This window comes from Chenopodium quinoa, unplaced genomic scaffold (assembly GCF_001683475.1).
Source record: "Chenopodium quinoa cultivar QQ74 unplaced genomic scaffold, ASM168347v1, whole genome shotgun sequence".
NCBI classification, from domain to species: domain Eukaryota; kingdom Viridiplantae; phylum Streptophyta; class Magnoliopsida; order Caryophyllales; family Amaranthaceae; genus Chenopodium; species Chenopodium quinoa.
Window position 1 is genome coordinate 1,462,018 of NW_018743555.1, and position 12,058 is coordinate 1,474,075.

Sequence of the window (12,058 nt, forward strand, 5' to 3'; positions counted from 1 at the left end):
TAAGTGAAACCCACGTGTACGTAGATCTTTTACCAAACTTGATAAAAATAAAAATGGGGTACCCAAAAATTGAAGCATTAATTCATCACATTAGGGGTTGGGTCCTAACTCCTAACCCTTTTATTTGTCGCATGAACCCAAGTAGGCCCCCTTTTTATTGCACTTTTTATCACTTTATGTCAGATATTCTTCCCCACCCATTTTTATTTTACATTTCTTTTTTCCTATTTGTTTTTTCTTTATTGGTCCACCATTTTTTATTATTTAATTTTTTTCCTTTTTCATTTATTTTAATATTATTATTAACTTGAGCTGCTCTCTGACGTCTGACCCACAACAACAGATAGAGAGGAGATATATAGCCTCTCGAGTCGTCTTTTTGGTATTTTTCGTTTTATTTTTTATTTTTAAAAAAAATTTATTTTTTTGGAGATATTTTCAATCGAACAGATTTGTTGGTGCCTTAATGTTTCTTCCCAGATTCCTGGTAATTTCTTTCATTTTTTGATAATTTGATGTTTTCTTTTTCTTTTTTTTTTTTTGCAATTTGATTCTCTTGATAATGTTCTGAATTTTGCAAATTTCAGTGCTTGATTTTATTTTTTTCATTTTTAATTACAAATTATTCTATTGTTTGTTGTTCTTAATTTGGAAGTTTTTATGTAGTAGTAATTTTTTTTTGTTTGATTTATGATGTTAATTAATCCGATCAGTTCTTAAGTTAGAGATTAAATTGAGCTATTAATTGGAATATGTTGTACGGTAAGGTTGTTTTTATTCAATTTTAGGAATTTGATATTTGTTTGAGGAGGTTTTTCTAAGTTATAAAGCTGAGAAAGTGTATTAGTTCATACTTTTTATGGCAAAATTAAGACAATTTTATTGCTCAATTGATGCTTAAATAGTGTGTTTTTTTTTTTTGTTTTTAATTAAAATTTATTTTCTGTTGCTGCTTACTTGTTGCTTGAATTTTCTTTCTGACTACTTGTTGCCGGACTTCACTTTCCGAGTACCTATTGTTGGGTACTTGTTGCCCAATTTTACTTTCCTCAGTACCTGTTAGTCTGTTACTTGTTGCTGGGCTGTATTTTCCTTGTACCTGTTATTGGGTACTTGTAACCCGGCTTTACTTTCCAAGCACCTGTTGTTGGGTACTTGTTGCCGGACTTTACTTTCCTGAGTACCTTTTAGTTTGTTACTTGTTGCTGGCTTACTTTCCATGTACCTGTTATTGACTTATTGGGTACTTGTAACCTGGCTTTACTTTCTGAGCACCTGTTGTTGGGTACTTGTTACTTTCCGATTATCTGTTGTTGGGTACTTGTTGCCTAACTTTAGTATCCTGAGTATCTGTACTGGGTACTTATTGCCGGGCTTACTTTCTATGTACCTGTTATTGGGTATTTGTAACCTGGCTTTACATTTCAAGTATCAGTTGCTGGGTACTTGTTGCCTAGCTTTAATTTTCGAGTACCTGTTATTGGGTATGTGTTGCCCATCTTTCTTTTATGAGTTTCCTGTTGCTGAATTTCTTACATAATTTCTGATTATCTGAGTACATATTGCTGGATTCAAATTATAATTTCTGGAACTTGATGAATTTCTGTTGCTGATTTTTTTTTACATAATTTTCTGATTTCCTCAATATCTGTTGTTGGCTTGTTTTTATTTGGGTGGGATTGTTGTTGTGGAGTCAAGTTGTTATTTTGGATGTAACAAAATTTATGTCAACTTTTTTTTTTTTAAACAGGTGTTTAGTTTGTTCCTTTTGACCCTTTATAGTTTATATGGAACTTTGATACATTGAAATACGATTTTGATTGCTGATGAATTTGTTCATTCTTTTTTTTTTTTTTTTTTTTTTTTTTTTTTTTTTTTTTTTTAGGTTATAAGCAAGTTTTTCACTATCACAATTTCTCTGACAGAATAAATCATAGCTCACAACTTGGCTGAGAACTGGATTGATCAATTGAACTTCAGAGGAGATACCATGGGATACATATGTGATTATTGTGGGGAGCAAAGATCAATGGTGTATTGCCGGTCTGATGCTGCTTTTTTGTGCTTGTCCTGTGATCGGAATGTTCATTCTGCAAATGCCCTATCTAAGCGCCATTCTCGGACCCTTGTTTGTGAAAGATGTAATGTTCAACCTGCTTATGTTAGATGTATTGATGAAGGAGCTTCTCTTTGCCAGAATTGTTTTATGGTTGGACATGATGGGTCTACAACCTCTTCATTACATAAACAACAAAGTATAAGTTATTATTCTGGTTGCCCATCTGCAGCAGAGCTCTCCAAAATATGGTCATTTATCTTGAATCCTCTCCCTTCATCAGATAATTCTACATGTCCAGAGGGTATAGGTTTATTGAGTATTTCTGAAAGTGGTGCAAACAACAATGTGGATCCTGTGGGTGAAGACGATGGTCAAGATGCAATGGATGTTGTGGCTGGGAATGATCTGCAGAATATTAACAAATCTAGTGTTTGGTATGGACCTGCATCTATTACCGAACTTGTTTCACGTGAATGTCCTGACCAACATGGATGTGCAGAATCTTCTAAGGTAACCACAACTCCTGATTTTTTTATTAGAAATTTGGAAAGGAAAAACATGCAGCAACAGCTTTATCTGATCCAAAATTTTCCAAGAACCGTGTTGACAATAATGTAATGATGCCGATGAATCAAAATAAGATTTAGAATTCGGGTATCAAAGTCTTCTAGGAGAGTGATCTATTCAAACAAAACAGCACATTATACGCTGCTAGTATTATAATGAATTCATTGGCATTGGTATAGCTCCATGCCCCCAGCAAGACCTGTCTATTAAGAAACTAATAGTATCTGATATTTAGGAAAATCTATACCATTATTGCTTGAACTTATCTTGATTGTTAAAATTCCCATTCTTTTCCTCTCAGAATGAACACATGTTTCACTAGTTACCGCTTTGAGAATCAAGATTAGAGTCTTGAAGCTCATAATCACTCTTAAATTTCTGAAAGTGAGTTTGCTAAATGCATATTAGATGTATGAAATATCACATTGGCACTTTGAAATCTAAATAATAAAATTATCAACTGTCATTGTCATTGGTAAAGCTTTTTTTGTTGATTACAATTCAAATTGCTGTCTCAACCTAGGGAAGTCAGTGTCCTTCAATTAAACTTCCCCCTCCCCTCTTCATTTTTTAATTTTATTTTATATGGTTAGAGTCCTAAGGAGTTTTTTTATCAGATCTTACTAGTTGCATTTCAACCACTTTGTTGTGTTAAATTTTCAGGGTTGTTTAGTGTCTGGATTGCATGTGACTTTTTTTTTTCTCTCGAACTTGTGTGCAGTTGTTTAATCCTACTAATAGAGTTCCAAGGTTTTGTGAAGACGATCCACTTGCAGATCTGGACTTGGATGAGGTTGACTTAAATTTTGAAAACTATGATGAGCTCTTTGGTGTTACTCTTACTCACTCTGAACGACTTCTTGAGAATGGTGGAATTAACAGCTTGTTTCGAAGACAAGGCATGTCTACAACTGATTCTGAGGGCCAGGGTGGATTCAGTGTTGAGGTTTGCTTCATTTTGGACCTTTCAAATTTTTTATATTAGTCTCTGTGTTGCAAATAGGATTGATGATTTTAGTTTTATTCCATTTCGTCTAGCCAGTTTACTCACTGAGCTATTGTGATTCTACTATTCTAGTCTATTACTGGGACTTTTCATTTCACCTTAAGTACTCGCGTCAGATTCCCTACACCTCTGCCACTCCATTTTAGACCAAAATTATGGAATTTCTTGTTCAATACTTCAATTGCCGAGTTTGACTCATGTACATGTGTCCGACATGGGTATGAGAGTCTGAGTGAGAACAATACATAAGTATGAACTTTGAAAAGAATAAACTTCTGCCCAATTGGCTTGCTGCCTTGCTAATTCAATTTCAAATATCAGACCTATATATACATTAACTTACATGTGAAGTCTTAGTGACACAACAATACATAAAAATGAACAATGAAAAGAATAAACTTCTGCTCAATTGGCTTGCTGCCTTGCTAATTCAATTTCAAATATCAGACCTATATGTATGTCTACTTTACTTGTAAACTAGTTATCAATCTAGACAAATGCTTTGTGACTCCATTATGTTACCAGTCCTTTTTAGCCAAAATCAAGTCAGGTTTTTTTGTTTTTAAAAAAAATCAATTTAATAAAATGTGTGCTAACCTCATAGAACATCATTGCAAAAGGAAACCTCATAGAGGGGGCATGTAATGGAAGCAAGATAATCCCTTTATTCCATACTTCTGTTAGCGCATCCTATTATGCTGCTCAAGATACAAAACCTGAACGAATTGCTACACTTTTTAACCTTCATAGGAAGTCTTTTCCCTTATAGGCTTATAACTTTCAAAAATGGCATTTTTTTAGCATGCAAATGGTTCAAAGTAAATGTTGAAGAAGTGCACTGAATCCTTTGACCTGCTATAAATTATTCCATAAATTAACAGTCATCTTCCAATGTATGAAAAGTCAATAAATTAGCAGTTGAATCAGTTTGTATAAAATGCAAGTCTGGAAATAAAACCATTTTTTAATGAACTTATTTTCCTTCATTCTCACTCTCATGTTCCCAGCTTCTGCTCCTTCGTTAGGTCTTCCTAGCTCAGTAGCTCCTATCTCCTAGTTACTCCTTACAAGTGAATTAAAACAAAATTACTACTGAATTGAGGTATCCTTTGATCAATTAATTAATAATTGATGATAATGGTGATGATTGTGATTGATGGCCTCTTATCTCCTGTTTTCGTAGCAACTAGTGTCCCATGTCCCTGTTCCCATACCACATATTGAGTCAAATCATGTACTATGTAAAATTGGTCAATAATTATTTTGATAAATTTTATTTTGTCAGAATTGTCACTTGTTATTCCTTTTTATGTATATTACTTTGTGCAATGCATGTTCTTGACTAGGTATCTGCTCTTAATAATGATGATGGTTATGATATTTTGATACAACTCAGGGAGCATCTGCTGGAAACACCGGTCAAGTGCAGCCCGCATGCAGCAATGCAGCTTCTGCGGACTCATTGATGAGTGTCAAAACTGAACCAAACCCTGGTATTGCTGCAAAGCAAGCCCATTCCAATCTATCTTTTTCTGGCATTACTAGAGAAAGCAGTGGTGGGGATTATCAAGACTGTGGGGCTTCTTCAATGCTTTTACTTGGAGAGCCACCCTGGTGCCCTCCTTGTCCGGATAGTTCAATCCAGTCCGCCAGTCGAACCGAAGCTGTTATGCGATACAAGGAGAAAAAGAAGGCCCGAAAGTAAGTATCTGGTGAAAGCTGGTTTTGTTTTTCAATAGATATTCTATTTCTAAAATTCCATTGTGTTCTAATGTTGTAGTTCAGATGATAGTAATTCCTTTGGACTGCCTGCTCATTGAAGTTCTGGTTTATATGCCCTGTTTATCTGTTGCCATATGTTATGTTAGATAAAGAAAAAGGTCTTCATTCTTTAATCAAAAGGGTTTAGAAATGGACCAGGTATCTTATTTCAAACAAAAAAGTAAATAGAAGAGCTCTAATTAGATAGAGACAATGTAGAATGAACTCTAGAAGACTATGATAAAATATACTCTTTCTGTTCTTTTTAGTTCCGCTCAGTTTCCATTTTGGTCTGTTCTTCTTTCTTCAACTCACTTTGCATTATACTATTTTTGGCATACTCCTTTTACCATCTTACCTCTTTAATCCCACTATAATTACATATTTCCACACACTCACTCATACTTAATTCACCTTTTTCTTACCTTTATCATTCACTCTTACTTTATCCTATTTTATCTTACATATTTACACCCACTCTCGTTCTTCAATATTTACTCAACTTGCATATCCATAGTAACTGAGTAGAACATAAAAGAATTGAGGGAGTTTATTAGTTGAAATCTCTACCCCAAGAATAAACTAAGATACCTAGTCCCAAAGGATCATATCATTTCTTTCTTGCATAACAAACTCATGATCGAAAATCAAACTTAATCCCACAATTTTTTTTTTGTCTCCCCTTGCCTTAAGTTCTCCATTTCGAAAGACACTTGATGGTTGACACAGACCTCAACTGATGGTTCCCTTGTCACTGAGCCTACAGTTTATTGCTGTTGTTGAGCTCACTAAAAGCAGTTACCTGGGACCTTTTGATTTATATATTAACAGTTACAGTTGTCCCTGTTTTTCCTCAAGCTTTTGTCATTGTATTTCTCTTCCATATTTAGAAGGTTTAGACATGAGATAAATCTGGCAATGTCAAATCCCTAAAGTTACTCGATTTTTAACAGTTATAATAAAACTTTCATGAAAAGAGGAAAGAGCTTAGTCTGGGGTTAGATTTAGCAATTGACGAGTATTTGATAATTTCTTTTTTGGTGCATATCATGAAAATCTCCATCTGTCCACTACAGGAGAATGATAGTCTAGTCAGTCGTATCTATGGTTCATGAGCTTTCTACTTTTGTCATGGTTTCCTCTAGATTGAATTCTCCATCAGTCCACTACTACAAGTCTACAAGTGAAAAATATTACAATAGTCTAGTGAGTCATATAATGTACATAACTCTTAGGTGTCAACATGGAGTTAAAATAAAGGCAATTTTCTTATGTCTAGACCATTCTTTTTGGATATTCAAATGCTGTCACAACTACTTCATCTGTTATACACTGCTCTGTAACTTCATCAGCCATTAGCATATGTTATTAAAGATGCTTGTGTAATTATACTATTGAACTGAATACTTCATTAATAGAATTGCAACAATCGTTTTCTCATTGTCTGGTACTTTGACCAATTATATCTAATTATATAAGTAAAATCTATGATATGTTGACAAGTGACATTGTAAAACTTCACATGAGACAAATTTAATAAGAGCTCACATGATTGTACATTTGTACATTTTCTCATACATTGGTGTAAATTCTTGATCTAAGTTTATGAATTTTGACCTTTAAAAAGAGATGTTAAATTTATTCTGGAATGGAAGAAGTTTAAGATAACTCACACAGGTATATTAGTATATATGTTGTATTGATCATCTCCATTCTTTCCAAAATATGGTTATATGGTTTTGTAAGGTGTATTTTCAATTATAAATGGTTTTGTATGATAAAGTGGTAAATTTCTTTTTGGTCAATTCATATTGCTATGGCTGCAAAGTGCATGCAATAGCATGATGTCGCTTCTAAAACTTTAAATTCTATGACTGTTATCATTGGAATTCACTAAAACGTCCTTCATAAACCAAATCTTGTTATTAAAGCAAGAGAGAAGCAAACTTGTAAACTGATAACATATCATTAGGTTAGTTTTTTTGGTAGAGAAGTGAAGTCTAGAATTTTGCTGAATCTTGTTAAATTTGTAGAGATATTGAGGATCAGGGCTTTGGGAAAAGGGTTATGAAGGTTACTTTGTTACAGTGAAAGGAAATTGGTTTATTTTGTACAGCGCTTGGAAATTTCTATCAAATCTATTATTAAAAAACTTTTATTGGAAGGAAGAAGATTCTCTACAATGGTACTTAAAATTGATTCGTTCATATGTAGCCAGTTTTTCCTATAGCTGAGAGAATTGTTCATTTCCAATGGAGTCAAAGTTTATTTGCCTTAAGATACATGACATTCAGCTGCATGCAATAAGTTTTATCTATGTGTCAGCATTTGAGCAAATTGTTAACTAGGAGCACCTGCCTTATAAAGGTCTTGATAAGAAAGGGATTGAATTCTCATCTTTCTCATCTTTGTAGGTAAGCCATCTGCAGAAGAGAGAGGTTAACAGGAGAGAGAGAGAGAGAGAGAGAGAGAGAGAGAGAGAGAGAGAGAGAGAGAGAGAGAGAGATAATAGCCAATTTAACATCAATCAATATTTATGATGTGGCGTAGGATGCCTTGAAAATCTAATAGGTGGTAGATGCTATTTATATCCACAATGATTTCCAACTTGTGCACCAGCGAAGTAAAGATCTGGGTATCATAACACAGTCTATTTGAATCTTGGGGCGTACGACAATTTTAGTAACATATTCCCAAATGCCTATGTTGACTTTCCTAAAACATCCCTAAAATATCCTACAATAATAAGATATAAAAATCACTTTAGTATCATCCAATTTTCAAAAGTCTTGATTATGACCCTTTTCATCCTTGTTCTTGTTTTCAATAAACCGCTACTCTCCTTTCAGCAACCGTTATTTCTTCCATAAAATTTACTTTCAACATTATATCTCATACTTTGTTTCACACATGGCCCCCTTGCCCCTCTTTTCAACTCTCCTTGAAATCGGTGTTTATTGTAACTATAAATAACTTAAGGTATTATAATTTTGTTAAAAGCTAAAAAGTAGAAATTTCACTATTATTAAATGAAGTGACTTGGCTTCTAGCTATCTGCACTGTAATAGTTTTAAAAGTATGGCTCGGGTGCACCCAACACCTTGTACTTTGCTTAGTGGCCAAAACACCACAAACTAGTGACTTGGGTGCAAAGCGCACCATTAGTGAGTTTTCCGGCCACCATTCTCACTGGAGCCGGTGAGTTTTTTCGATAAGGTTTTGGGGGTCATTTTGACCCTTAAGGGTCCAAATTAAGCTTGAAACAAGCAAGGGTCCAATTAAGCTTGAAACAAGCAAAAAAAAAGCGTAAATGACTCAATTCGGCTTAAAAAACAATGACACGTAAATTAAGATATTTTATAACATACCACACAAATCATGTACGCTATTTTTTTTGCTTATTTCGAGCTCAATTTGGACCCTTAAGAGTCAAATGACCCCCGAAACCTTTACGGGACATTTTTTGACACACAAATCGAAAAATTAAAATTTAATTCATCGGCTCCGGTGAGAATGGTGGTCGGAACACTCACTAAAGGTGCGCTTTGCACCCAAGTCATTAGTTTGTGGTGTTTTGGCCACTAAGCAAAGACTGGTGCACCCAAGCCATAGTTCAGGCCAATTTTTCCTTTTTTTTTTTTGTTTTTTTTATTCAGCTACAATTTATTTTCATTAAAATTTGAAATATTTTCTCTTATCTTAATATAAAATTGCTTCTTTTTGGAAAGGATTGAAGCTAATAGTATATTTATTACCCAATGGAATTTGATTACCATATGTAGCTAAAATTATAAGAAAACTCCTGGATATAAAAATGACCCCACACAAGCTTTAGAAAGTGGCGGTGGGATTGAAAAATGTTTGAGTGTAGATGGAAGGAGGGGGAAGAGTTTATGATGGAGAGTAGTGTATGCCTTGATGTGGTACTCATAGTACATCAGGTGAGTGGGGTGCACGGCCGAGGGGGGGGGGGGGTATTATAATTGGTTGCTTCAAGGGGGATTGGGTTTTGTCACTATTGTTGAGCTTCAGACCTTTGATTGTTGGTTACATTGTTGGCTACTGCCAATGGAATGAGTGATACCTAATTAAGCCCATAAAGGAGTTTTTAGATTCAATTGTTAATGCAAAATGATTATCCTATCAAAACATGATACAAATCAATCATCTTCCTGAAGAGAATAGTACATTGTTCCATGTATATGACTTCACATGATAGTAAACTGTAAGTTATCTTTCTACTGTTAGCCACCTCCTGATTGCACAAATTTTGAGCTGTTTCTTACACTGCTTGGTGGCTTTAAGTTGTGGATGGCTCTTGCAAAGTGAAGGGATTCTATATTTGGGGCGATCATAAGTTGTAAATGGTTGCTAGTAAGTAGAAAGTCACTGGTAGTGAGTGGAGACTAGTAAGTGGGGAATTAAATCCTCGCGAAAATAGGTATCATAGTGGATTAGTGGTAGTTCAGAGGGGCTATGGAAAGAATTGGACTCATGGAGCTTCTAAAGTGCTAATCTAGTAGAATTATTTAGATGTTTTTTCACTTTGTTTTGTAGACACAAGTTGTAATCAAGGTGATTTATTAGTGAAAGATGTGAAATGAAATTTGTGGGGAATTTATCGCAATGGGGAAGTTTATGGAAAGAGTTACAGAACAATTTTTAGAGTTGCATTGAGTGGAAAGGGGAATGGAGAAAGGGAATATATAAAGGTTGACCAACCTTGAGTTTGAAGGGTTTGTTTAATCCTTGTCAGAGCTGAGTTGAAGGGTTGGTTGCATGGAGGTTGTTAGATGAGCAGAGTATTAATTCCTGCAACCTGAGAGCCTCATAAGCGCTGAGTTGTTGTTTGAGTTTGGTTGCATGTGAGCCTTTGGATCCTGGGACTCACACATGTCAGCTTTTGGTTTGGGGCAAGGAGTGTAAAAGTCAACAATTAATTTGTTTTGATTTGTGAAGAAACGTTGCACTTGATTCAATTTGATTGACTATTTAAACTACTTTAGCTCTTGCTATACCAACTTTAAGTCTTAGTCATTGAATATTTATTAATTGGTATAATGTGATATCCATCAGCTGGAAGTTGCTTCTGTGAAGTAACACTTCCTTGTATATATACATTATACACTCCCTTCATCTGCAATTAGTCTTCACATTTTCCAAGCTCTAATAATTATCAATGTAATTAGATGATTTTACTATATATACTCTTATTAAGGGCATATATAGTATAGATAAGTTGACAACTTATTTCTGGCATCTTAAATATGATAAATGACTATCAATGTTAGTATAAAGGAGTATTAAAATTCTGTCCAATGATTTCTGAGTTACGTTGTGCTATCACTGCTTTAATAATAAGAAAATGAAAAAAAGTAAAATTCTAATAATGTTGTTTCTTTATTGCCCAATTAGATTTGAGAAAAGAGTGAGATATGCATCCCGCAAAGCCAGAGCTGATGTGAGGAAGCGTGTAAAGGGCCGATTTGTCAAAGCTGGTGATGCTTATGATTATGATCCTCTGAGTACCAGGAGCTACTGAAGACTAAATTCTCATCTTTGTAAGGAAGGAAGTTTTGGATTATGCTATTGTTAGATATGGTCTAATATATCTTCTTGTTTCTTTTCTGTGATGACATTATGTGGCTGTATTGACATGCGGTTGTATTACAGGAGCATGTAAGCAACGAAATATTTGGTGTACAATGTGGTCCACAGAAGCTTTAGGGTTTTGGCCCGTTATTTGATTGTACATCTGGAACATATCAGATGATTATGAAATTGCCATCAACATGAAGGTTGGCTGTTTGCCTTAGCTTCAGATGGTTAGCACTCAGAGTAACTCTGTGGCTGACAATATGCTCCTGTCATTTTGAATAGTCTGTCCAGATTCTCCTGCTCGTAAATTCTGGCAACTGATACATGCCAGGCATAGATGTATAATTGTCTACAAGGATATGGCACCTTCATATGGCTTCTTATTCTCTCAGTATGTCTGCCGTAGCTTCCTGTGGAGTCTTATTACCATTGTATGTATAACCAAAGTCCTATAAGTTATAAAGGGAACTGGCGAGAGTTCCTTTATTTATTTTTGCAGGGGGGGTGGTGGGTGTTTGAGGAATGTGCTTTGTAGATTTTATGTAAATTGCTTGTGTTTTGCAGAATCAACCGTAGAGTTGTAAGTGTAAATTGTAATCTATTGTCAGAGAATCATAGGCTATATTTGGTTTTGCAATAACATCGTCTGGTATTTCAGGTGTCCCATTTTTTAGGAGTATTGGACAATTATTGTGGTACAAATACATGAACAAAACCAACATGACAGATGCAAGTAAAGCAATAAGTTAGAAATACTGCCCAGAAAATGATGATCAGTATAAAATGCAGTTGGTAAAAACCAAGAATTGATCAAGTTATAGCTAGATATTGTTTCCGGCCCAAAAAATAATCACCAAATTAGAGATGTACTTTCAATGAAGAAAAATTAAGCCATAAATTTATGCTTTACTTGCAATCAAGATGATTAAACTTATCCTAAGGGATGTTTGAGAATATCTGCTTTGGTAATTATATTAGAACTTGTATAATCATAAATTTTACGAGGAAATAGTACAAAAGTGCCTTATGTTGCTATATACAGTTTCATCTGAGATGCAGCCCTTAAA

The 12,058-nt window shown here is 34.5% G+C and overlaps 1 protein-coding gene across 2 annotated transcripts; it reads left to right on the plus strand.

Moving 5' to 3' along the window:
• The first annotated feature begins 281 nt into the window (after positions 1 to 281).
• Positions 282 to 11,657, plus strand: LOC110740298 (zinc finger protein CONSTANS-LIKE 10-like). 2 transcript variants are annotated; one of them, XM_021920780.1, is made up of 6 exons: positions 282 to 487; positions 1,926 to 2,569; positions 3,348 to 3,572; positions 5,029 to 5,333; positions 10,809 to 10,954; positions 11,067 to 11,657. In XM_021920780.1, exons 2-5 carry the CDS (start codon positions 1,991 to 1,993, stop codon positions 10,933 to 10,935), a joined length of 1,236 nt encoding a protein of 411 aa, XP_021776472.1. In that variant the 5' UTR covers positions 282 to 487; positions 1,926 to 1,990; the 3' UTR covers positions 10,936 to 10,954; positions 11,067 to 11,657. The 2 variants fall into 2 exon arrangements, with proteins under 2 accessions (XP_021776472.1, XP_021776471.1); XM_021920779.1 differs by having other exon boundaries at positions 284 to 487; positions 1,886 to 2,569.
• Positions 11,658 to 12,058: the final 401 nt, after the last annotated feature.